This window comes from Caretta caretta, chromosome 7 (genome assembly GCF_965140235.1).
Source record: "Caretta caretta isolate rCarCar2 chromosome 7, rCarCar1.hap1, whole genome shotgun sequence".
Classification (NCBI taxonomy): Eukaryota; Metazoa; Chordata; order Testudines; family Cheloniidae; genus Caretta; species Caretta caretta.
Window position 1 is genome coordinate 24670136 of NC_134212.1, and position 26841 is coordinate 24696976.

The 26841-nt window shown below is 48.0% G+C and overlaps 1 protein-coding gene across 5 annotated transcripts; it reads right to left on the minus strand.

Moving 5' to 3' along the window:
• Nucleotides 1-323: 323 nt before the first annotated feature.
• On the minus strand, nt 324-24914 carry LOC125640480 (zinc finger and SCAN domain-containing protein 32-like). 5 transcript variants are annotated; one of them, XR_007357790.2, is made up of 4 exons: nt 18996-19095; nt 18308-18387; nt 1495-1626; nt 324-671 (listed from the first exon to the last, which is right to left on the minus strand). XR_007357790.2 is itself a non-coding variant. In XM_075130313.1 (4 exons), exons 1-3 carry the CDS (start codon nt 24871-24873, stop codon nt 12983-12985), a joined length of 387 nt encoding a protein of 128 aa, XP_074986414.1. In that variant the 5' UTR covers nt 24874-24914; the 3' UTR covers nt 11607-12247; nt 12835-12982. The 5 variants fall into 5 exon arrangements, 3 of the variants coding, with proteins under 3 accessions (XP_048714967.1, XP_074986414.1, XP_048714966.2); XR_007357789.2 differs by lacking the exons at nt 324-671; nt 1495-1626 and adding exons at nt 11607-12247; nt 12835-13246; XM_075130313.1 differs by lacking the exons at nt 324-671; nt 1495-1626; nt 18996-19095 and adding exons at nt 11607-12247; nt 12835-13246; nt 24831-24914.
• Between the last annotated feature and the right edge of the window lie 1927 nt (nt 24915-26841).

Sequence of the window (26841 nt, forward strand, 5' to 3'; positions counted from 1 at the left end):
GACAATGGAATTTCCATTCCAGGGGAAGTTCCAACATTTCAAAAAGTTGAAATTCTGAGCTTTTCTGTGGAAGGGAAATTTCAAAAACTTTCAGTTGGGAAACATTGAAACATTTCACTGTGGAATTGTTGAAACGTTTCATTTTGATGTATTTCATTTTGACTTTTATATTAATACTTAATATTTGATATTAACTAGATAAATGTAATAAATATTTTACAAAAAAACGCCTAAATGAAATGAATGGAAATGAGAAAGTCAGAACGAAACACTTCAATGCTTTCCTGTTGAATATTTAATTGAAATATACGGGTTGCTCCAAAACTGTTCCATCAAAACATTTCAACCTATTCTAGTGATAAGCCCTAGGATATCATCTGGGCAAGTCCATATGGGCAGCCATTCCACCAGGGTGAGTGATTGTGGCTGGCAAGTCCAGGCAGCCTCAGAGCATGCATAGTGAGCCTGGGCAGCTGTGATGCCAGCCAGATGAATCTATGTCCACGTCTGACTCATGCCAACTGAACGACTCCGTTCCAAACCAAACGGGAACATTCTCTCTTTGTTTGAACCACTGCAGTTTTATGCCATTGTGTCCAGTAGCTCCAGAAGGTGAGGGAACCAGTGGCAAAGGGCACGTGGGTACCACACTCCCTGGCAGGGAACTCCTCCTGTAGGGGATTTGCAAAGTAGCATATGAATTCACTAGTACTTTGTGCCCTTTCATTTCCCAGTCACTCTCATTCACTTTACTAAACTGCTGCCCTCTGGCCCTGCCTTGTTTCAGTGAGGACTCATGGGCCCAGCAGAGAGACTGGGAGCAGATCCTGACAGCACCCATGAAGTGCTCTTCCTTCAGCAGCAAAACAGATTCCTTTCTTCATCCCCTTCTCTCAGGCTTGGAATAAACACTTCCCCCTCTGGTTCAGTTGGGGGAGGGCTTTGCAAATAAGCAATTTGTATATAAGGAAGTTCTGGCCAGCCAGGCAATGAGGTGCACGTCACCATCCCCTTCCATATTACCAGGGTTCTGAAATCTACTTAAAAGGCAGGACATTGAATGGTTTTGTGTTGGGAAAATCTGAAGTCTGGAAAGTGCCCTCTGGCTTCTCCTGACTCATAGGTAGAGCCACACACACACAGTTTCACACAAAACGCACCCATTCCTTCTGCACAAGCTTTCCCACAGCTTTCCAACAGAGAAAACACACCAGCCATCCAAATGTGCAAGGTCAGTCACCTGAATAATCCAAGCCATCACGCAGCACCATAGCCTAGCCTACGTATACCAACCGCTTTCATGTACAGTGCTGACAGGTACATTCAGTGCAGTTAGGTAGGCATGTAAAGGTGTTTCCTGGGACATTGCCTGAGTGCCAGGGCTGGCTAGACTGACCCACAACAGAATAGTTCATGAAAGGGCCTTTGGGACGGATAACAGTTAGGGGGGTCCAAGGAATGCCCTATTACCACAGTAACATTGTTTATACTGACCAGAATCAGATGGGTTGGCATGTGGTTAGCAAGGTCTGATCCAGTGCTCAGAGCTGTCAGGGCAAATACCTTAACTGAGTCAACTGCAGTGGAAGGTGGTGGGTGGCTCCTTTAGCCGGAGATTAGGATTACCTGAAAAAAAAACTTGTCTAAGGCTGCCTTGTAGGTTGAAAACTGAAGCTTGGTCAATGGGTCCAATAGCTAATTACCCTCACTGTTAAAAGTTACGCCTTATTTCCAGTCTGAATTTGTCCAGTTTCAGTTTCCAACCCTTGCATCTTGTTATGCCTTTTTCTGATAGATTAAAGAACTATCTACTGTCAGAAATCTCTCCCCCATGTGGGTACTTTTAGACCATGATCAAGTCACCTCTTAACCATCTCTCGGATTAACTAACTAGATTGAACTTCTTTTAAGTCTCTCGCGATCAGGCACGTTTTCCAGACCTCACATCATTCTTGTATCTCTGTTCTGAATCCTTTCCAGTTGGTCAACATTCTTTTTGAAGTGTGGACACCAGAACTGGACACACTAATGCAGTAATGGTCCAACTATTGCCATATACAGAAGTAATACCTCCTCCTGACTCCTTCTGGATATTCTCTTGCTTATGTAACGGGGAGCTCGTGTTCAGCTGGTTATCTAGCATGACCCCATAAGCCCTTTTCAGTGTCACTGCATTCTGGGATACAGTCCCCCCATCTGGTAATTGGTCACCTATATCCGTTGCTCCCAGGTGTACAACTGTGCATTTGTCAATACTAAAATGCATGTTGTTCAAATGAACCCACCTTACCAAGCAAACCAGGTCAGTCTGTACAAATAACCTTGTCCCCATCATTATTTACCACTCCACCAAAGTTTGTATCATCTCCACGCTTTACTAGTAATGATTATATGTTTTCTTCCAGATATGGATAAAGCTATTGAATAGCACTGGGCCAAGAACAGATTGCTGCAAGACCATGTTAGAGATGCCCCCTTTAGAAGACTAGTTTCCCACTTACAATTACTTTTTGCAATCTGTCAGTAAACCAGTTTTTAATAGCGGCTACATTGATTCTGTATAGTGTTAAACTTCACATTTTCAAAATTTCATTTCTCTCCCTTCTCTTTTCCCTTTTTGCCACCAAGTGCAAGTTTTTCTATTTACTGGTTTCATTTTTTGTTTTGCAGTTTTAATTTTTCAAAACTTCCCTGTCTATTGAATGGTTACCAAGGGGCAGAGTCCTAGAGCTTCCTTTCCGCCACTTGAACTTTCCAAAACCTCTTCAACTTTGGAAAAGTCACAGCATGGCAAAAAAAAAAAAAAAGGGAAATTAAGAAGTTGACTCAACCCTCAACCATCATTTATTCTATTGCAGTCAGTGGCAGAAGAACAAACCAAACCAAGAATTGAAAATTTCTAAAAATTTCAACAATTTCAGTGCCTTCCTGGAGTGGTCTCCTCTGGGAAAGAGAGCTTCTCTATAGCGGACATCTGATGTGGAACCTGGCAGGGTTTGGCTGAGGTTTATTCCGAGCATTCTGGCTCATTCCCCTGATACTTCCCCCATAGTGGGAATGCATGTAAGAACATGCATTCCCCACTCCTCACCCTGACTCAAGAAAGAGATAGAGCAGCCAAAGGGGTCTTTTGGTTCTGCTGACAAAGCAGCTGCAGCTCCCACAGGCAGGTGAAAAGAATCATAGAATATCAGGGTTGGAAGGGACCTCAGGAGGTCATCTAGTCCAACCCTCTGCTCAAAGCAGGACCGATCCCCAATTAAATCATCCCAGCCAGGGCTTTGTCAAGCCTGACCTTAAGAACTTCTAAGGAAGGAGATTCCACCACCTCCCTAGACAACGCATTCCAGTGTTTCACCATCCTCCTAGTGAAAAAGTTTTTCCTAATATCCAAACTAAACCTCCCCCACTGCAACTTGAGACCATTACTCCTTGTCCTGTCCTCTTCCACCACTGAGAATAGTCTAGAACCATCCTCTCTGGAACCACCTCTCAGGTAGTTGAAAGCAGCTATCAAATCCCCCCTCATTCTTCTCTTCTGCAGGCTAAACAATCCCAGCTCCCTCAGCCTCTCCTCATAAGTCATGTGTTCCAGACCCCTAATCATTTTTGTTGCCCTTCACTGGACTCTCTCCAATTTATCCACATCCTTCTTGTAGTGTGGGGCCCAAAACTGGACACAGTACTCCAGATGAGGCCTCACCAATGTCGAATAGAGGGGGACGATCACGTCCCTCGATCTGCTCGCTATGCCCCTACTTATACATCCCAAAATGCCATTGGCCTTCTTGGCAACAAGGGCACACTGCTGGCTCATATCCAGCTTCTCGTCCACTGTCACCCCTAGGTCCTTTTCCGCAGAACTGCTGCCTAGCCATTTGGTCCCTAGTCTGTAGCGGTGCATTGGGTTCTTCCGTCCTAAGTGCAGGACCCTGCACTTATCCTTATTGAACCTCATCAGATTTCTTTTGGCCCAATCCTCCAATTTGTCTAGGTCCCTCTGTATCCTATCCCTGCCCTCCAGCGTATCTACCACTCCTCCCAGTTTAGTATCATCCGCAAATTTGCTGAGAGTGCATTCCACACCATCCTCCAGATCATTTATGAAGATATTGAACAAAACCGGCCCCAGGACCGACCCCTGGGGCACTCCACTTGACACCGGCTGCCAACTAGACATGGAGCCATTGATCACTACCCGTTGAGCCCGACAATCTAGCCAACTTTCTACACACCTTATAGTGCATTCATCCAGCCCGTACTTCTTTAACTTGCTGGCAAGAATACCGTGGGAGACCGTGTCAAAAGCTTTGCTAAAGTCAAGAAACAATACATCCACTGCTTTCCCTTCATTCACAGAACCAGTAATCTCATTATAGAAGGCGATTAGATTAGTCAGGCATGACCATCCCTTGGTGAATCCATGCTGACTGTTCCTGATCACTTTCCTCATGTAAGTGCTTCAGGATTGATTCTTTGAGGACCTGCTCCATGATTTTTCCGGGGACTGAAGTGAGGCTGACTGGCCTGTAGTTCCCAGGATCCTCCTTCTTCCCTTTTTTAAAGATTGGCACTACATTAGCCTTTTTCCAGTCATCCGGGACTTCCCCCGTTCGCCACGAGTTTTCAAAGATAATGGCCAATGGCTCTGTAATCACAGCCGCCAGTTCCTTTTGCACTCTCGGATGCAACTCGTCCGGCCCCATGGACTTGTGCACGTCCAGCTTTTCTAAATAGTCCCTAACCACCTCTTTCTCCACAGAGGGCTGGCCATCTATTCCCCATGTTGTGATGCCCAGCGCAGCAGTCTGGGAGCTGACCTTGTTAGTGAAGACAGAGGCAAAAAAAGCATTGAGTACATTAGCTTTTTCCACATCCTCTGTCACTAGGTTGCCTCCCTCATTCATTAAGGGGCCCACACTTTCCTTGGCTTTCTTCTTGTTGCCAACATACCTGAAGAAATCCTTCTTGTTACTCTTAACATCTCTCGCTAGCTGCAGCTCCAGGTGCGATTTGGCCCTCCTGATTTCATTCATACATGCCCGAGCAATATTTTAATACTCTTCCCTGGTCATATGTCCAACCTTCCACTTCTTGTAAGCTTCTTTTTTGTATTTAAGATCAGCAAGGATTTCACTGTTAAGCCAAGCTGGTCACCTGCCGTATTTACGATTCTTTCTACACATCAGGATGTTTTGTCCCTGTAACCTCAATAAGGATTCTTTAAAATACAGCCAGCTCTCCTGGACTCCTTTCCCCCTCATGTTATTCTCCCAGAGGATCTTGCCCATCAGTTCCCTGAGGGAGTCAAAGTCTGCTTTTCTGAAGTCCAGGGTCCGTATTCTGCTGCTTACCTTTCTTCCTTGTGTCAGGATCCTGAACTCAACCATCTCATGGTCACTGCCTCCCAGGTTCCCATCCACTTTTGCTTCCCCTACTAATTCTTCCCGGTTTGTGAGCAGCAGGTCAAGAAGAGCTCTGCCCTTAGTTGGTTCCTCCAGCACTTGCACCAGGAAATTGTCCCCTACATTTTCCAAAAACTTCCTGGATTGTCTGTGCACCGCTGTATTGCTCTCCCAGCAGATATCAGGGTGATTGAAGTTTCCCATGAGAACCAGGGCCTGCAATCTAGTAACTTCTGCGAGTTGCCGGAAGAAAGCCTCGTCCACCTCATCCCCCTGGTCCGGTGACCTATAGTAGACTCCCACCACGACATCACCCTTGTTGCTCACACTTCTAAACTTAATCCAGAGACTCTCAGGTTTTTCTGCAGTTTCATACTTGAGCTCTGAGCAGTCATACTGCTCTCTTACATACAGTGCAACTCCCCCACCTTTTCTGCCCTGCCTGTCCTTCCTGAACAGCTTATATCCATCCATGACAGTACTCCAGTCATGTGAGTTATCCCACCAAGTCTCTATTATTCCAATCACATCATAATTCCTTGACTTTGCCAGGACTTCCAGTTCTCCCTGCTTTTTTCCCAGGCTTCGTGCATTTGTGTACAGGCACTTGAGATAACCCACTGATCGTCCCTCTTTCTCAGTATGAGGCAGGAGCCCTCCCCTCTCACGTGCTCCTGCTCGTGCCTCAGGGCTTTGGTCTCCTTCCCCTGGTGAACCTAGTTTAAAGCCCTCCTCACTAGGTTAGCCAGCCTGCTTGCGAAGATGCTCTTTCCTCTCATGCTGCAGCTGATAAATAACTTAGACATTAAAAACACCACTGCAGGAGGTGACAATAGTTCCCAGGCCAATTCTCAGAGTGCACCAAGGATAAGCACTTCTGTCAGAAGACAGCATTTAAAATACTGAATAAAGGTCTACAGGGGCAGTTTGTACCATGCTCTGGTAAGTGTAGTACATCAGGAAACTGACCAGTATGGGTTAATTGGAATAGCCCAGCTAGCTTCCAAGAGGGGTCACTAACCAGTGGAAATGGGTTCAGTTTAGCTACCTGATTATGACATGGACCACTGGCCAGCAGGATCAGGTTTGGATTCACTGCCCTGCACTTTGGGCTTGCTCTGCTCTACACTTTCTGCTTCAGGATAATCTCTTTACGTGTTACCCAGAATACTCTGCATTAGATGTAATACACAAGCCTGTTGTCTCCAGGCCCCATCACCAGGCAGATTCAGATGCCACAACCAGTTTGGGATCCTACAGAACCAAACCCAAGGTCAGCTACTTACTAGATTTCAGCAGACCAAAACGGTCATTGTGACAGCAACCCAGTTATTTGCAGAAGTCTAAAGGGAATAACTGGGCTTGCAGCCATCAAGCTCTGTTTACAACTGACTAAGGGGGGAAATTGTGAAGCAAGACCAGACCAGCCTGCTAGCCCTTACAGGGAACAGAGCCCGTGGTCAAGAAGAATGCTGGGTTAGGCTGAGCCAGCATTGCAATATGTCTTTCATCTGTACCAGCTGGTATGTGGCTAGTTCCCAGAGTTCCAAATGCTGGGGTGGGAGGGGAAATAGACTACATACAGCCTAACAGGAATAGGTGTTATCTCAGTGTTGCCACCAAGGCCTGAAACACAAATATCAGATGTTATTTACAAATGCGGCCCATGGTTTATAATAAAGGACAGGCATTTTCATCACAAGGGGCGAGAAGGCAAAATGTGGCTCTGGAAAAATGGGGCATCTCTGAACTATGAAACCCTATTCTGTGTGCACACATATGAATGTAACCCTTCTGCTCGTCAGAGTTGGCAGCAACAAGGGCCGGGTTCAATATCTAGGGGATCCATTCCAATAACACAATGCAAACTGGCTCGAGCCCCCACCCAGTGACCTGGGACAAATATATACCACCCCCGCTGGGCGCCTCCAAGAGGCAATACTTCCCCTCTCGCAAGCACATCGTCTGAGTGTAGCAAAAAGCCTTTTAATAACAGAGAGAAACAATGTGGCATTATGTTGGGGAAACACCACCAACAGGATTCATAACACAACCCATGAGCAAAAAAACCCACCCCAAGCAAATTGGGGCATGCCCCTTTCCCTTTGGTTCTTGAGTCCAGCAACCCCAAATCACCCAAAGTCCCAAAAGTACAATGACCCAAAAGACTCTGTCCCTGGTCAGGGCAGCCCCAGAGTTCGAAAGTTTATCTGCGGAGCTTTACCTCCCAACCTGGGTGGAGATGGGACGGGGGTAAGAGGCACCTTACATGATCTGAAGCTGACCGCCCCACAGCTCCATAGGCCTTCGCTTCGCCAGCCGCCCCACGAACTCCTTCATTCAGCTCCGCGGCCCACAAGCAGCTCCCACCATCCCACAAACTGCTCCGCGTCCCACCAGCAGCTCCCGCCATCCTACGAACTGCTCCACCAGCCTGTCCACAAGGCACTCCAGCCATCCCACAAACTGCTCCACAATATATCTTCAGGCTCCTCCTCTACTTAACACAATGCTCAGTGATTTCAGCTCTTAGTCAGTTCATCTCTTTGGTAAATTCAGCTTGCAGTAGGGGAGCCTCACTGCTGGTGCACCATTAGCCCAAAGTGAGCTCAGCAGCCTGTAACTAGACTCCTAATGGAATCAAAATTAACTCTGATATTCTACAGTGGAGAGAGGAGGAAGGGCAATTAGCATATAAGGCCCTCACCAAGGGACCCATACCACCAAGTATTAATACTTGTCCCCAGCCTCTCTTAATTCACAGAGATTTAAAACCCATGACCCTTGCCTAGCGAGTGCTTAGTTGATGGTGAGTCCCTCCATCATAACAAAAGGCCAAGTACAGTTCCAAGCACAGTTCCCATAATCAGGGTAATAACAATTTATTCTTCCTGCCCCAATAACAGAGACACTGGGGATCCCACAGCAGCCAAAGTGACCATTTGGGAAGCTATGGCCTCATTCTAGGCGGGGTGGGTGTGCCTATGCAAATGAGATCAGCCCCTGAAGTTCTTTGCCACACCTCACCACCAGATGTCAGGGTGGAGCTCATCCTGACACTGCTTACATGAATAACTCAGAGAGAGAGAGAGAGAGAGAGAGAGGAGAAAGTAATTCAGAAGGTCAGTGTTAGTTATAAGCTAAGTGAGTATCATGTTGAAAGCTCATTCTGCAGGGAAATCTGTTATGCATGACGCGCTCCCTCTCTGTCCGTATTCTGGTTATGCAAACTCTCTGACAGGACTAGGTCCAGTGCCAGATCTCTTCCGGGATGTCTTGGCTGGAGCAATGGAGCCTCGAGTCAATGACCCTCACACGTGCAGGGAGACAGACAAGAACATAACAGGGCTAAGCCTAAAATTTTGCAATGGAAATAATTCAGAGACAAAGATTGTTACCCATCCTGTAACAGATCAATCTTCTTGCTCAGGGGCTCGGCACAACTCCATCCTTCTTGAGCGAAGGTTCTACTGCCCCTAAGTCTCCTAACTAGCTATTGTTTCACTAGCATATGTGCTTAAACATTTACAAAGGATAAAGTAGGCAGCCTGGGAAGGACAAATTATATATCACACACACACACACAAAATCCTAAACACTGCAGGTCTCCAAAAAATATGGGCAGGACTCCAGACACCCAGAGGGTGAGTCCAGTACCCAGCTCCTTCTCCCCTGCTACCTCCACTGAGAACAAGAACAAACAATACAAACTGGTGCGGGCATTGGGGGAGAGGAGAGATTTGCAGATGGGCAGTTTACTGCAAGGAAGGAAGTGAAATCCACCTCGAGGGCAGCTGCAAAGGAGAGAAAGCAACCCTCCCTCATTCCCCACCCTGCACCCCCAGTGAAAACAGATGGCTGTGCTTTGTATTCTCTGAATCTTTCTGGTGTGGGTGCCGCAGATTATTCCATGTGCAATTACAGGGCTCAACTCACTGAGCAGCCAGCATGGCAGGGGGAGATAGGCCTCCCCACAAAAGACTCCAGCCAAGCAAGAGCAGATTGACACAGGCAGGAGAGGACTGGATTCCTGAAGCAAAAGAAGCCAACTATCTCAATCAGTCTCACTCTGCTGCTCCCGCTCCCATGCTTCAACTTCACTAGCAGAGATGCTGGTTGCAGAGTTGACTAAAGCAAAGAGGGTGCTATCTGGATAGATGCCTTGATGGAAGATCCTTATCCTGCTCCCCTTCAAGTCAATGGGAGTTTTTCTAGTGAGCCCAATGAGATCTTGGGTCAGCTCTATGTCTCTCTGAGAGGACCCTCTCTGCAGAGATCCTGTGGAAAAAAAAGGGATATGTGATCATGTCATTAAAGACCATATCACAGTGCACACAGGGGGCTGGATTAAGATTAAACAGGCAACCTTAATTCTGGCATTTCCTAATTTTTGAGTGCTTGACTTTACAACCTTAAAAATGTTCTTCTAACAAGTTTATTCTCTCCCCTCCTACTCCCCCTCCCTTCTAGGCTTTTAAAAGAGCCAACTAGAAAAAATTCCAACATGTAGCATCATATTAACACCAACATAGTTAATCAGCAGGGCTGGAACCTTTAGAACCACTGCACAGGTCTCTGCTACTTGAGCTGTCAGAGTAGCTGACAGCAATAGTAGGTTGTCAGCCTCTGTGTGGACCAGTTTTGGGATGAGACACACTTTGCCAGTGGTTTTGCAGCTATTTGCTGGCAGCATAGGAATGATGAGACTCAGGAATCATGGTTTCCATTCTAGGCTCTGGAAGAGAGTGTTCTCTAGTGGGAACAGACCCTTTTGCCCCATCCCCTCTCTTCCTCACTGCTGGTTTCTGGTCAGATCTATCTCCTCTCCAATCCCAAACCTCCTTCTCTCTGATTCCCAGTCCCAGTCTCCTTGCCCAGCCAGTCCCATTCTTCCTCCCACCCCAATTCCCAATCCTATTTTCCCTCTTCCCACCCCATTCACTTCCTGCTAGAGCTTCCCAAAGAAAAAGGTTGCCAGAATTTTTTTAGTATGGACAAAACCATATTTTTTTCCTAACTTTATTTTCAGACCAATGTTCCTTGATATTCAATTCATGACCTGGCTATGGAGCTGTCAAGCTGAAAAATAGGGGATGGTTAGTTATATGAACCATGTTAAACTTCTAAAATAAAATAAAATCTACTTCCTAGCCTATTCGAGGTTATGGAAAACTATTTCCTCTTGGCACAGGAGAGCAATAACAGATCCTCCACACTCTCATCCTGCAGTTCCTGATTTTCTGGAATTCCTGAAAGCAGTTTGGGGCCTAGTTTTGTTGAGATGCATACTGTGAGATAGCCCACGCAATCAAAGATCTGCTGATATCAAGGGTAGTGACCCTGGGAAATGTGCAGGTCATAGTGGATGGCTTTGCTGCAATGGGATTCCCTAACTGTGGTGGGGCCATAGACGGAACCCCTATCTTGGCACCGGAGCACCAAGCCGCCGAGTACATAAACCGCAAGGCGTACTTTTCGATAGTGCTGCAAGCTCTGGTGGATCATAAGGGACGTTTCACCAACATCAATGTGGGATGGCCGGGAAAGGTACATGACGCTCACATCTTCAGGAACTCTGGTCTGTTTCAAAAGCTGCAGGAAGGGACTTTATTCCCTGACCAGAAAATAACTGTTGGGGATGTTGAAATGCCTATATGTATCCTTGGGGACCCAGCCTACCCCTTAATGCCATGGCTCATGAAGCCGTACACAGGCAGCCTGGACAGTAGTCAGGAGCTGTTCAACTACAGGCTGAGCAAGTGCAGAATGGTGGTAGAATGTGCATTTGGACGTTTAAAGGCGCGCTGGCGCAGTTTACTGACTCGCTTAGACCTCAGCAAAACCAATATTCCCACTGTTATTACTGCTTGCTGTGTACTCCACAATATCTGTGAGAGTAAGGGGGAGACGTTTATGGCGGGGTGAAAGGTTGAGGCAAATCGCCTGGCTGCTGGTTACGCGCAGCCAGACACCAGGGCGGTTAGAAGAGCACAGGAGGGCGCGGTACGCATCAGAGAAGCTTTGAAAACCAGTTTCATGACTGGCCAGGCTACAGTGTGAAAGTTCTGTTTGTTTCTCCTTGATGAAACCCCCCGCCCCTTGGTTCACTCTACTTCCCTGTAAGCTAACCACCCTCCCCTCCTCCCTTCCATCACCGCTTGCAGAGGCAATAAAGTCATTGTTGCTTCACATTCATGCATTCTTTATTCATTCATCACACAAATAGGGGGATGACTACCAAGGTAGCCCAGGAGGGGTGGTGGAGGAGGGAAGGAAAATGCCACACAGCACTTTAAGCACAGTACTTTAAAAGTTTACAACTTTAAAATTTATTGAATGACAGCCTTCTTTTTTTGGGGCAATCCTCTGTGGTGGAGTGGCTGGTTGGCCGGAGGCCCCCCCACCGCGTTCTTGGGCGTCTGGGTGTGGAGGCTATGGAACTTGGGGAGGAGGGCGGTTGGTTACACAGGGGCTGCAGTGGCAGTCTGTGCTCCAGCTGCCTTTGCTGCAGCTCAACCATACACTGGAGCATACTGGTTTGGTCCTCCAGCAGCCTCAGCATTGAATCCTGCCTCCTCTCATCACGCTGCCGCCACATTTGAGCTTCAGATCTCTCTTCAGCCCGCCACTTACTCTCTTCAGCCCGCCACCTCTCCTCCCGGTCATTTTGTGCTTTCCTGCACTCTGACATTATTTGCCTCCACGCATTTGTCTGTGCTCTGTCAGTGTGGGAGGACAGCATGAGCTCGGAGAACATGTCATCGCGAGTGCGTTTTTTTTCTTTCTAAGCTTCACTAGCCTCTGGGAAGGAGAAGATCCTGTGATCATTGAAACACATGCAGCTGGTGGAGAAAAAAAAGGGACAGCGGTATTTAAAAAGACACATTTTATAAAACAGTGGCTACACTCTTTCAGGGTAAACCTTGCTGTTAACATTACATACATAGCACATGTGCTTTCGTTACAAGGTCGCATTTTGCCTCCCCCCACCGCGTTGCTACCCCCTCAACCTTCCCCCCTCCCTGTGGCTAACAGCGGGGAACATTTCTGTTTAGCCACAGGCAAACAGCCCAGCAGGAATGGGCTCCTCTGAGTGTCCCCTGAAGAAAAGCACTCTATTTCAAGCAGGTGACCATGAATTATATCTCACTCTCCTGAGGATAACACAGAGAGATAAAGAACGGATGTTGTTTGAATGCCAGCAAACATACACTGCAATGCTTTGTTCTACAATGATTCCCGAGTACGTGTTACTGGCCTGGAGTGGTAAAGTGTCCTACCATGAAGGACGCAATAAGGCTACCCTCCCCAGAAACCTTTTGCAAAGGCTTTGGGAGTACATCTAGGAGAACCGCAAATGCCAGGGCAAAGTAATCCTTTCACATGCTTGCTTTTAAACCATGTATAGTATTTTAAAAGGTACACTCACCAGAGGTCCCTTCTCCGCCTGCTGGGTCCAGGAGGCAGCCTTGGGTGGGTTCAGAGGGTACTGGCTCCAGGTCCAGGGTGAGAAACAGTTCCTGGCTGTCGGGAAAACCGGTTTCTCTGCTTGCTTGCTGTGAGCTATCTACAACCTCCTACTCATCATCATCATCTTCTTCATCCCCAAAACCTGCTTCCGTATTGCCTCCATCTCCATTGAATGAGTCAAACAACACGGCTGGGGTAGTGGTGGCTGAACCCCCTAAAATGGCATGCAGCTCATCATAGAAGTGGCATGTTTGGGGCTCTGACCCGGAGCGGCTGTTCGCTTCTCTGGTTTTCTGGTAGGCTTGCCTCAGCTCCTTCAGTTTCACGCGCCACTGCTTCGGGTCCCTGTTATGGCCTCTGTCCTTCATGCCCTGGGAGATTTTGACAAAGGTTTTGGCATTTCGAAAACTGGAACGGAGTTCTGATAGCACGGATTCCTCTCTCCAAACAGCGATCAGATCCCGTACCTCCCGTTCGGTCCATGCTGGAGCTCTTTTGCGATTCTGGGACTCCATCATGGTAACCTCTGCTGATGAGCTCTGCATGGTCACCTGCAGCTTGCCACGCTGGCCAAACAGGAAATGAGATTCAAAAGTTCGCGGTTCTTTTCCTGTCTACCTGGCCAGTGCATCTGAGTTGAGAGTGCTGTCCAGAGCGGTCACAATGGAGCACTCTGGGATAGCTCCCGGAGGCTAATACCGTCGAATTGTGTCCACAGTACCCCAAATTCGAACCGGCAAGGCCGATTTAAGCGCTAATCCACTTGTCAGGGGTGGAGTAAGGAAATTGATTTTAAGAGCCCTTTAAGTCGAAATAAAGGGCTTCATCGTGTGGACGGGTGCAGGTTTACATCGATTTAATGCTGCTAAATTCGACCTAAAGTCCTAGTGTAGACCAGGGCTCAGCAGAAGCCCAGGGGGAACAGCGGGTGGGAGGAGACAACTCTGGAGTGTGCTTAGTTGAGACTAACAAGTGCCTGGGTGGCATGTCTAGCACAAATGCTCAGGGTCCAACTGGTTGCCAGATTTGGAGTTGGGAAAGAATTTTCCCCACAGGTCAGATTGTCAGGCACCTTCCCCACAGCATGGGGCATAGTTCGCTTGCTGGGAGCATCCGGGCATATCTTGCCTAATCAAGACCCTGTCACTGCAGGGGCCTCAGGCATTGGTCTCTCATGACCTCTTCCTGTGGTGCACAGTTTAGCCTCCTGAGGACTAAAATGCTATAGTGTGACTAAAGTCTTTGGGTTTAATACAGGATTATCTGGGTGAAATTTAATGGCCTGGTGATAGCCAAGAGGTCAGATTAGGTGATCTAAGGCAGTGGTTCCCAAACTTGTTCTGCTGCTTGTGCGGGGAAAGCCCCTGGCGGGCCGCGCCCGTTTGTTTACCTGCCGCATCCGCAGGTTCGGCCGATCGCGACTCCCAGTGGCCGCGGTTCACTGCTCCAGGCCAATGGGAGCTGCTGGAAGCGGCGGCCAGTACGTCCCTCAGCCCGCACCGCTTCCAGCAGCTTCCATTGGCCTGGAGCAGCGAACCACGGCCAGTGGGAGCCACGATTGGCTGAACCGGCAGACACAGCAGGTAAACAAACCGGCACGGCCCGCCAGGGGCTTTCCCTGCACAAGCGGCAGAACAAGTCTGGGAACCACTGATCTAAGGGTCTCTTCTGGCTTAAACTCTATGAAACAATAAAATGGCTGAATTGTTTTGGCTGAAATCTTACAAAATAAAATTCCACCTAAAGTAGACACCCAGCATGGAAATTTCAGGCCAAATGTTTATAGTTTGGCAAAGTTATAAACAACTGAAAAGGGGTCTTATAATGGGAAGTGTCAGGCAACCTTAATACTACCAGCTCTGCCTCTAGCAATTGCATTAGTAACTTTATTAGTCTGTAGGCACCTTGTGGGAGAGATCATGAGTGAAATCCTGGTCCTGGTTAAAGTCTACCACTGTCTACCACTGATTTCAACATTGTCAGGATTTCATTCCATGGGTTTTCTTCTCTGTTGTGAAGCCATTATGCAAATTATATGACTACACTGTTACCATTAAAGAACGAAGCATTAGAAAAACTGGAAATAACTAGGGCAAGTTTCATAGAGCCATCATTAGCTTGAAGAGTTTACATATTCCATTAATGACAATATTTATATGAAAACTCACTCTACCCACCATCTATATCTGACCCACAAGAGTCAGTACTTACCAATGGCTTCAATCTTTATAAAATCACTTATGTGTGTATCTTGGGCTATGTAAAGATACTCATTCATTGAGAGAAATGCTGTAGGAGGCGGTTGTGGAAAGAAACTGCGGAAGCCTCATGATTTGGGATATTTAAAAATAGAAAAATCCCCAGAGATTAGCATATAGGGCACTCCTGCACTGCCTTTCTGCCTCAGTGCCCATGTAGAGGAATGGACCAAGTGCGATGTAATACTGAGAGTTGTGGAGGGAGAGGGGGCAGGGGTGGGCTGGGAGGAGAGATATAAATGTGATAGGGTGCTACAAAAATTTTTTACTGGCATGCTTCTGAGATGATCTCGTTGCTCATGAATGGCAGAATCACCCGGGAGTTATGCAAAGCACCCTAAACAAGGACCACTAAAAAATTCATAACGCTGTACTCTGCATGCTGCATTCGAGCCCTCTCCCACCACCCATTCCCTGCCCCCCAAGTCGCTCCACCTCTAAGGGCAGCTGCCTCCGTTGTCAAGCACAGGCTTGCGAGTGCTGATATGTCAGGCTCTGATACACTTAATACTGAAGTCAAATAGTACTGTACATTAACTCCCCCAGTAGACTAACCAGAGGCAACGGGATGACTTGTGCAGTGGTGCAACCCAACACCAATGTGAGTATCGGAATCTTGCTGCACCAGTTCAAAGATGAAACATTTTCTAAAACCAGGATTTCTGTTAATCATAATGTTACACCTGAAGGCGGACTCTCTTGAGATCTATTTGGCTGCTGGGCACTGCAATCTGGTAGATTAGACACAGGAGTAGGAGTCAGGATGCTCAGGGGATGTCTACACTGTATTTGGGAGGGAGCCTCCCAGCCTGGGCCCACTCCTATGTTAGGGGGCCTTTTACAAGTGCACTAAAAACAGCTGCACAGATGGTGCTTTGATGTCGCAGCTGGGGCTGGAGCTGGGGCTCTCAAGCCCACCTCCCCTCCAGGCTTGAGAACCCCAGCTCCTACCTGAGCTGCAGCATCAAAGCACAGTCCTGCAACACAGCTAGTTTTAGCAGTAGGCCTTATAGATTATTGTTCCCCACAGGCCCCAGTTACTGCCATCTCTAGAGCACTAAGGGCAGGTGTCAAGGCTGATTCTCCACTCTGACACTTCATGTGGAGAAGGTGGGGGCCCGCAAGGATTCTAAAAATTAACACTGGCCACTCCAGGCTGGTATTAAACTCCCAAGGTCACAGCTTCTCTCTGACCTTGGATGAGTAGATGCTGCCACCACCCAAGTGCAACCCCCTCCCGTTTTGAGAGCCCAGGAAGGAACACTTGGGAATTCCTTCCTGTGGGGTACCCTCAAGCCCTGTCATACACACCTCCCCCTCCCCCGAACCCCCCAGGGGAAGAGCTCAGGGAAAAAAACCAAAGGAAATCAACTGTTGCCACCAGCTAATTAAATAACATATGCTCAAACATCTTAGGGACACAAAAATACAATCCTGTTCTTAAAGGTAAATTTTATTAAACCCAAAAAGAAAGGAAATACATTTGGAACTTAGGCTTTTTGCTAGATCTTAAAAGAAATTGTAACAAAAATTAAGCATCAAGATAGCTCTCTTGAGGTCCAGCCTAAAGGTTATAAGCAAAAGAAAAGCATCTGGGTTAGCATAGAGGAGTCCACAAGCCAATAAGAAATAACCCTAATCGCACCTTCCTAGACATTCCCTGATTTACTTACATATCTGGGGTTTTAGATAAAATAGGTTCGAGGTATGAATTGATGCTTTTTCATACCTAGTTTTAAAGCTGCTTACAGCATTGCTCCAGCCCTGTCCTGCTCTGTCCCCTCTCTCTGGAGAGCAACAACAAAACAGACAAAGGGAAAGTTTCCCCCCCAGTTTTAAAAAGTTCTAGCCCTCCCATTGGCTCTTTTGGTCAGGTACCCAGTCCCTTTCTTTTACTTATGGGCTTTTTTAACCCTTTACAGGTAAAGCAAGTAGAGAATAGCTACTAACAGGGATTTTGTAGCTAACTGGCTGGCTGGGTGTCCATAAAAAAGAGCTCTCCCCCACCCCTTCATTTATCACAGCAGGAGTCAAACCTACAAGAGTAAGAGGCAGCTCAGCGGCTCTGCAAGGCAGGAAAGCCCAAGGCCTTGTGGGGAATGGGAAGGATGGCGAGAGCTACCAAGGCCAATGGGATGAGGATCCTGTTTCAGAGACCACTGGGTTCCTGAGCCAGAAAACTAGTCCATTTCTAAGGAAAACATTGAGGCATCTGTCGAAAGTCTGGTTCCTCGGAGCAGCAGGTTACAAAACCAACACAGTAGACATAGCAGGGCAGCCTGCTCCTGTCCCAGAGACACTGCTCAGGCTGGGACCAGTGCTGCTCCCATGCAGTTGGGGTGTCCAGTGCAGCACCCCCTGAAGTGAGGAGGGATGTGAACATGCACAGCACATCATGCTGCCTTAGGAGAGGTCCCTGCCCTGGGTTTGCTCAGTGGGTGGGACCCAAGCCTGCGTGTTTTCCATATTTATCAAGCCAACATTTCTCCTTTTTGAAAATCCAGATTTTCCAAAGGTTTCCCTGGCCTCCCAGGACTTTGGGAAGCCAAAGCTTGCCTGCAATGCTAGTACAAGGCCCTCGACAGGTGCTTTTCATCTGTGGCTCTCCAAGGACTTTAGAAGGGTGTCATCCTTTTACAGATATGGCAACTGAGGCACAGAGAGGGGAAGAGACATGCCCAACATCACACCGCAAGGAACAGAACCCAGGTCACTCCCAGACCCAAGCCATAATGGCACAATCCACTAGGCCACAGCTGCCCCGAAGGCCAGCACTACCTGTAACCTACTGTTATGCTTAATAAAAAGCAGATGTTGGAAACCCTGAGTCTTCCTCACCTCCTGGAGTCACTGTCAGCCCAGCTTCCCACAAGCAGGTCCAGCCATTCTCCCTTTCTAGCGAACTCTGCTCTCGCAGAAAGGACGCGGCTTTCCCACATCACTGTTCCCAAAGAACAGGTGTGGTTTGTGCTGATTCAAGCCCTCGGATGCCAAGTTCTCTGGCACGCTGCATCATTAAATATTTACCTGAGCTCCATGGAGGGCACAGGCAGGGTGAGCTGCACCAGCCCTGCCTGACCTCTGGCCCGTGGCCCCTTCCCCCGACCACACCTCTAGCTAGTGCCAGCTGACAAGGATTTTTTTTCTGGTTAAAGTCTTCCCCTCCCCGCTTACCTGCCACGAGGCAGAGGGACCACTCTTCCGGCTGCTGTTGGGCAGGTGGCAGAAAGGGCATCCAAACCTGCTGTCCCTGGCTGAGAGAGAAAAGGGGGAGTGGTTACTCTCAGGACCTCAGGCAAGGAGAAGGGGGAGTCAGGAGAGAAGAGGGACAACCTGGGAGTGGGAGGGACAGAAGGAGTAAATTCCTGCTGAAGGCAGACAGGGAGGAAGGAAGGTCCTGCTCTGGAGAGGGCAGTCTGAATTCCCTTTCAAGTGCCAGTCAGACAGCAGGAAAAAGGGAAGGAGGGGAGAGGGGGCAGCCTCAGACTTTGCTGTTTCCCAGCACAGACAGATATGAACAGCACCGGTGTCACAATACAAAAACAGCCTGTCTCCAGTGGTCAGATGTGAAAGGTTTAATGCCTCCACTTGGGTAGTCTCCCAGCATGTGCAACAGGTGGTATCCCAAGCCAGGTCCCCACCCCATTGCCCCACACTGCCCCTGCACAGCCCGGTGGCAGTCCCAGCCCCACTGCCCCGGCAGGCAGTATCCAAGATGGAGTTTCCCACCCTGGCAAGATCAAATACAGACAGGATCCCCTGGTTACTTCAGCTTGTATGTATACTAGCTTGCAGCGCAGACCAGGGGAACTTGGAACCCCCAGGTTGTACATCAGAGGATATTTTAAACTGCTATCACTACCTTGTCCTATTTTCCCTTTCCTAGGAATCCCTCTGTTTCGCTAGAACCACACATCACCACCTCCTGAGTAGCAGCTTGCTCTGGGATCTGTCTCCTGTCTAAGCTATTGATGCTGCAGCCAATCAGACTTCCTGTTCATAGAAGCAACGCACAACCCTATTGGTGCCAGCACATCAAGCTTTAAATAAAAACTATCTTGCCCCCACCCACACTCCAAGCCAGGCAGCTGCCATGGGGACCAAATTAAACAGCAACAGCCAGGAGTATCTCAGATATGTCTGACTTTGAAACATTCCCAGAATCCCAGGCGGGAGAGGTGAGGCTGTTCACAAAATATATGAGGAGGAAATCATCATCATCATCAAAGGACCCCTTCTGAGCTGATCTCTAAGGCCACTCTGCTCTCTGCATTGAAATCTCTGCTGAAGAACCACTTGTATTGTTTCAGAGTAACAGCCGTGTTAGTCTGTATTTGCAAAAAGAAAAGGAGTACTTGTGGCACCTTAGAGACTAACCAATTTATCTGAGCATAAGCTTTCGTGAGTTGCAGCTCACTTCATCAGATGCATACTGTGGAAAATACAGAAGATGTTTGTTTTTATACACACAAATCATGAAAAAATGGGTGTTTATCAGTACAAAAGGTTTTCTCTCCCCCCACCCCACTCTCCTGCTGGTAATAGCTTATGTAAAGTGATCACTCTCCTTACAATGTGTATGATAATCAAGGTGGGCCATTTGCAGCACAAATCCAGGGTTTAACAAGAACGTCTGAGGAGGGGGGGGGCGAGTTAGGAAAACAAGGGGAAATAGAAAAGGAGTACTTGTGGCACCTTAGAGACTAACCAATTTATTTGAGCATAAACCTACTACAGGACAGGCCTAACAAAGAAAATAACAGAACGCCACTAGCCGTCACCTTCAGCCCCCAACTAAAACCCCTCCAACGCATTATCAAGGATCTACAACCTATCCCGAAGGATGACCCAACACTCTCACAAATCTTGGGAGACAGGCCAGTTCTTGCCTACAGACAGCCCCCCAACCTGAAGCGAATACTCACCAGCAACCACATACCACACAACAGAACCACTAACCCAGGAACCTGTCCTTGCAACAAAGCCCGTTGCCAACTGTGCCCACATATCTATTCAGGGGACACCATCACAGAGCCTAATAATATCAGCCACACTATCAGAGGCTTGTTCACCTGCACATCTACCAATGTGGTATATGCCATCATGTGCCAGCAATGCCCCTCTGCCATGTACACTGGTCAAACTGGACAGCCTCTATGTAAAAGAACAAATGGACACAAATCAGATGTCAAGAATTATAACATTCATAAACCAGACGGAGAACACTTCAATCTCTCTGGTCACGCGATTACAGACATGAAAGTTGCGATATTACAACAGAAAAACTTCAAATCCAGACTCCAGCGAGAGACTGCTGAATTGGAATTCATTTGCAAATTGGATACAATTAACTTAGGCTTGAATAGAGACTGGGAGTGGCTAAGTCATTATGCAAGGTAACCTATTTCCCCTTTCATAATAACAGGTTTCAGAGTAACAGCCGTGTTAGTCTGTATTCGCAAAAAGAAAAGGAGTACTTGTGGCACCTTAGAGACTAAACCAATTTATTTGAGCATAAGCTTTCGTGAGCTACAGCTCACTTCATCCGATGAAGTGAGCTGTAGCTCACGAAAGCTTATGCTCAAATAAATTGGTTAGTCTCTAAGGTGCCACAAGTACTCCTTTTCTATTTCCCCTTGTTTTCCTAACTCGCCCCCCCCCCTCCTCAGACGTTCTTGTTAAACCCTGGATTTGTGCTGCAAATGGCCCACCTTGATTATCATACACATTGTAAGGAGAGTGATCACTTTACATAAGCTATTACCAACAGGAGAGTGGGTTTGTGTGTGTGTGGGGGGGAGAAAACCTGGATTTGTGCTGGAAATGGCCCACCTTGATTATCATACACATTGTAAGGAGAGTGATCACTTTAGATAAGCTATTACCAACAGGAAAGTGGGGTGCGGGGAGAGAAAACCTTTTGTACTGATAAACACCCATTTTTTCATGATTTGTGTGTATAAAAACAAACATCTTCTGCAGTTTCCCCAGTATGCATCCGATGAAGTGAGCTGTAGCTCACGAAAGCTCATGCTCAAATAAATTGGTTAGTCTCTAAAGTGCCACGAGTCCTCCTTTTCTTTTTGTGGATACAGACTAACACGGCTGCTCCTCTGAAACCTTACAATCTAATGCAACCTGGAACATATCCCCTGCCCCATCTCTGCCAGCATAGCACCCTAACACCTGCGCTTGGGTGCAATCCCCCACTGTGCAGGTGGAACATGAACCACACCCACATGGAGGGGGAACAGGAGAGTAGAGGTCTCCCTGCCCGGTTGCAGAGGCTCAGCCACTTTCAAAGCACAAAGTCCTTTGTGGAAAGCACAAAGTCTTCCAGCTGCAGGCTCCTGATCCAGAAAACAAACATCAGGGCCACTGGCTCTGTCCAAGCCCTAGGAGCATGAAACCTTTGGACTGCCCCTTCCCCGAAGCAGTGCTGAGAGCAGCTGGGGACAGAGCTCAGCAGGAGCCAGAGAGCAAAACAACCGCTGGCCAACTTTGGCGTTTCTCAGGCACAAACAGGTAGTGGGGATGGGAAACTGGCTCTTTGGTCCCTGTTCCAGGTTCTTTAAGCAGTTATGGCGAAGGAATGTTGCAGCTTTGGGGAGAGCGAGGTGAAAAGCTAGAGTGTGCCCTGCCATCGCTTGTGGGTGCTGCAGTCACTACTGGTGTACAGCTATCAACAGTCACAGACAGCAGTGACTGGGGGAGGAGAGCATGCACCAGACTGCGTTAGTCTCAGTACCTTGCTGCAGTGAGCAAAGCGGCCAAGGCAGGAGAGGGACTGTCAGGGCAATTTCCAATTCTCAGAACTAAAATCTTGGCCACCCTAAACACAAAGTCTCCAAACCCTCACTGTCCACAGGGCACCTCTGCAGTCAGGGATGCTGGAACCCTTCATTTCACCTGAGATGGGTCCCACCTCTGCTGAAAGCACAATCCTAGCCCAGCTGCTAAGTGCACAGCGGTCCTCAGCTCCAGTGATCTGTTGTTTTACGTGAGCACAGCTCCCACAGGGAGAGCAGAACAAACATCAAACTCCACCAGGCAGATTTCTCAATACAGCCTCCAGGGCTAGATTCCCTCTCCGCCCTCAGATGTGTGTAAGGACAGGGGGCAGGGAGTACTGGGTCCAGTGAGCAAGACTGGATCATTTGCTCTTCTCTCTGCTGTGCAGATGGCAGCTTGAGGGGCAAGGCTGTAGGAAAGAGGGATGAAGATGCTGTTTCCCTTCCAGGGTCCAGGAGGCAGAGAAGAGCAACAACCTTTCATCAGAAGCAAAGCAGACAGACAGCTCTAGTTCTAGCCATGCGCTGCAGACTATGTGGCCCCCTTCTCCATGCAGCCATGGAACTGGAGCACCCTCAAATCATGTTCTCTCTTTCCCCCTGCATCCTCTTGCCCTGACCATCCCTCTGCTCAATGGAAACCACACACCGGGCCTTCTACTTAATTCAGGCTCATGTTCATCTAATCCCTCTTTTTAATGTGACCAAAACCACTGGACCAAAGTCATTTGTGCTGAAACTGCAGCGACTGCCCCCATGTGCTGAGCACCCTGGCAGGCATAATCAGATAATTCAGTCACCACTTCAGAGTTGCCCTTTAACTAATAAGGTCAACATTTGTAATGAGAGAAAAGCGCAGGAAAGGCCCAAGGTTATTAGAAAGCTGCCTAGGTCACTGTGTTGCCACCTTACCAACTTTGTCACTAGATTTAGGGACTTTTTGATTTCCCTCGTGAGAAAATAAGTGTCAAAGTGACCAGACACAAATCTAGTGACTTTTACTGCCAATTACAGTGACATTCAGAGAAAGAAGTCATCAATAAGTATAGTCATAAAATCATTCACAAGCATCTCAATAGTGTTAATAAAATCCACTCCATGCTCTTCATACTATATTCTGTTACACACCAAGTCAACGTCATTACGTCTCAATTGAACATGTCCTTGAAAGGAATCACATTCCAGGGCTTCTTGGGTTGAGATCACTATAATCTGCAGGTGAGGAAAAGAAGTTTGAGGAGGCTAATTAAATACTTTGCCAGGCACACTTTGGAGAGAGCAGCACGTTAGCCAGGGCTTGTTTTTACCCAAAGGTGTTCTTTCTTGCTGCTCTGTAATAGGTAGCACACCCTGAGATGCAGGGAAAGATGACTAATGAAGCAGGCTGGGCTGGGCAGGGCAGGCAGGTTAGCCCGTGAGGAGAGCTGCACAGAGGAAAGGTGGGGTGGGATGAGACAGGGCCATGTGCCCCAGTGAGGTGGGGGGACATCGTGCCTCCAGGGATGAAGCCCTTATTTCAGGATCAAAGATGGAGCTAGCTTGATTTCAGTTGCCCTTTACTCCTTCCCCTGGCTTGGCCTGGGGTTAGCTTCCCAGCTGTTTTCAGAAATGAAACCCTGGAAGTGGGAGGAAGGGGTCTGGCTAGCGGATTTTTGTTTTTAAACCTACTTTCTTGGCTCCCTGCAGCGCTGAGCTCAGGTCAGGTGAATGCCCTCTTCCCCAGGCTCTGGGCCCCCCTTTCACTAACCTGTCGGCTCAAAGCCAGGCTGGCAAGAAATGGAGGCTCAGCTGAAATAACGAACCCAGCCAACCTGGGCTGCAGCATTCAGACAGAGATGCCAGAGGAAGGATGGGCTTGTGGTTAAGACAGCTTTGACTCCTTCTTGTCCCATGTCTAAATCCTGCACTTCCACCCCCCAAGATTCTGAAGACTGACCTTTCCTCTGTAGCCACACAGTTAAAACTCCATGCCCCCATCAGCCCAGTCCATGCCCTCAGCAGTCTGTATTTCAATTACTATTACCTCCTCCCCTCCAATCTCCCTGGCACACACCTCATCGTCCCCCTCACCTCTCCCAAAAAATTGACCATTGCTTCTTCCAAAGAACATGGGATGTTGCTCTGGTCACTGCAGAAGGACCTTCCCTTTTACTCACTAGCAATGGGGCAGCCAGGTGACTTATCCCAACAGTAGAGTTTGCTCCTGCTATGCAAGAAACCATTAAGTCCCATGGAGGGTGCACAGTCAGAACCTCATCTTCTCTCTGGGGTCTGAGAGATACAGAGCTAGTTCAGAGCATAGCGTGCATCAGTTCTCAGGCCTTCCCCATGACTCACAATATGGAACATTTCTAGGAGTTCTGATTCAGGTGTCCCCCTGAAATAAATTCCCCACAAGGAGTTACTGCTCAAACGTCCACATAACTCCCCAATAATCTCTTCAGAGACAGGGATAGATCAAGTATCTGGTTTCCCCACAGTCCTGACGTAAGCAGGGCAGGGCAGACAAACAGACTCTACTGGGCACACAGAAGTGGGTCTCCGCAAAGCTCTCTAGTAATCACTGGTGGTCATTCTTCCAAGACGGGAATATACTGGAGAAACCCTACTTGTGACACAGCCAGACACCGGGGGAACCTCCAGCTGAAGGCAACCCCAACTCTGATCAGGAACAGAAGGTAAGAGATTCCTTTCTTTTGTGAACCCCTTGGGACAGGGCCCTTGTGCTCCCACTCAACTGTAAAAGACCAAGAACTCCCTGGTACTCTGCACCACATAAGGAGGGAAACAACTGCACACCGCCACCTGTGAGACTGACAGCTACAAAGCCCATTGCACACAGCCGGGCAGGGAAGGCCCAACTAACAAGAAATTAAAGAGCACACAATTGGCTGGGAGACCTTTACCTTGAGAGCACACTGCAATTCCAGGCTGAAAACATGACTGCATTTCAAAGCCAGCAGCTTAGTCACTCACACCTTCCTTATCACCCTCCAGAGACAGGCCAGGCTGCAAAGAAAGTGTTTACACAGGAATGTTTTATATAGCCGGCTCATGCTGCCTCCCTAAGTTCTGCTGCCATTGGAAGTGAAAAGTTCATGCAGGACTTCAAAGCCTCTAAAGGAAACAGCTGGACCCCAGAAGGGGATGCCAGAATCCAGTTATGTGCCTCCTTCCTGTGGGACAGAGGCTAAGGTTTTCAAAGGTCTCCTTTAAGGCTTTTTTCCACTACCATGCTGAGGTCCCAAGTGTCTTCATGGGCCTGAGCTGGTTTGTCTTGTTTCATACTGTGCAATTTCAGACACTTAAGAGCAGCTCAGAACATTCAGATACTGTGTGAAACAATTGTTGTCCTGCTAGACTGCAACTGACCTGGCTGAGGGCAAGGGAATCCTGCAGGGGAGCGGCAGGAAGACGTTGGAGTCTGTGTGAAGTTCTGGGAAAATCTTCCATTGGCCTCAGCACTTGTGTTCCAGGGCTCCCAAAGCATATGAAACCGCAAGCATAATGCTATGGGGTCATGGGCATCAGCAGCCAAAACACTGCACTCCAGGGAAAGGCGTAAAATTCAGTAAATATTGGTCTTCTTATGAGAGATTGCAGAGTCCAGTTAGAGTACGTGATAGAGTCAGGAGATCTCCTTTTATTCCAGGCTCCGCCACTTACTCACTGCATGAGGTTCAGAAAGTCACTTCAGATCTCAGTCTTCTTCTCTGTAATGGAGATGATACTTACCCCTCCCTGCAGGGTGAGGCTGTTAATTAATATCTGTAAAGCGCTTTGGGATCCTCGGATGGAAGGCGCCAGAGAGACCCGAAATAAATACAGTCAGTGCAGTGCAGCGTTGTGCCAGGCCATGGAATGGTGATCTGTATTTTCAGTACTGGTGTTTATTTATGTAAAGAATAGTGAATGTATGGGGAAGAGGAGTCACGGATGACTTCAAGGTTGCAAGTTTGAGCATTGAGACAGATGGCGATGGTGACAGCAGTGGAGAAAGGGGAAGAGGAGGGAAAACAAGGAGAATTTTTTTCTCCAGGATGAGCTTGAGATGATGGTGGGCATCCAAGGCAATGTGTCAGCGAGTGTTAAATATGTAGGACCGAATAGCCCCAAGCTGGAGAGGCGGGGGAAGGTGAATGTGCGAGTGATCAGCAAAGAGTCGATTGCTGTAGCGCTGTGCGTGGACAACGCCACCCAAAGGTAAAGCACAGGGGGAGAGGACGACGAGGAAGAGGAGCAGGAGCAGCCTGGTGGAAGAGCAGCCAATGAGATAAGACCAAGAGAAGACAGCCATGAAAGCCAAGGAACCAGAAGGCCTCAAGGAAAAGGAAGCTAATATTTGTGCAGGATTTAGAGGACGTCCAGCACAGTGTAAGTACTCAGTATTACTGATGTTCAGAACAATGACGTTCCCCTGGAGTCCTTAACATGCAAGCTGATTGGTCTGTCGGTACTGGGTAAGGGAAACACCTCACATCATCTGCACCAGCAGGCAGGCTCTGGTGTAGACACGTAGGAGGAATGGGAGTTCCATGAGGGAAAGATGAACAGCAAGATGACAGAGTAGATTAATGCACGTCCACATCAGGGAATCTGGGTCAACTCACAAATGAAGTGAGTTTGATAGTTTCAGTTTGCACCCCGTTCAACATCTGTGCCCAACACAGAGCAAGCAGAGAATGACTGTTCAAGGATAAAGGGCCTGCATCCTCCGATCGCCTGCTGGAGAGAGAAGGAATTGGGGGTACAAATATGACCCCCATGTGAACTATTATATAATCACGGGAACATGTGAAGGCGGCCTGGCGAAAACCTAAATAGCGTTTGTGCCAAAAATGAAACTTGAAAGTCAGCAAGATTGAGAGGCTGTGTTCAGGAAAGTCCAAGACTCCATTCTGAGGCTGTTGCAAGTTA

What these genes read in the sequence shown, in the direction of transcription:
- LOC125640480 (XM_048859009.2), bottom strand. Translation starts at nt 24,873, where the DNA reads ATGCAGTCATGTTTTCAGCCTGGAATTGCAGTGTGCTCTCAAG. An exon ending in AATTGCAGTGTGCTCTCAAG is followed by an intron (nt 18,388 to 24,830) that starts GTAAAGGTCTCC and finishes TTTCTCTCTCAG; the next exon opens with CCAGGGACAGCAGGTTTGGA. An exon ending in GTCCCTCTGCCTCGTGGCAG is followed by an intron (nt 13,442 to 18,307) that starts GTAAGCGGGGAG and finishes CTGTTTGGCCAG; the next exon opens with CGTGGCAAGCTGCAGGTGAC.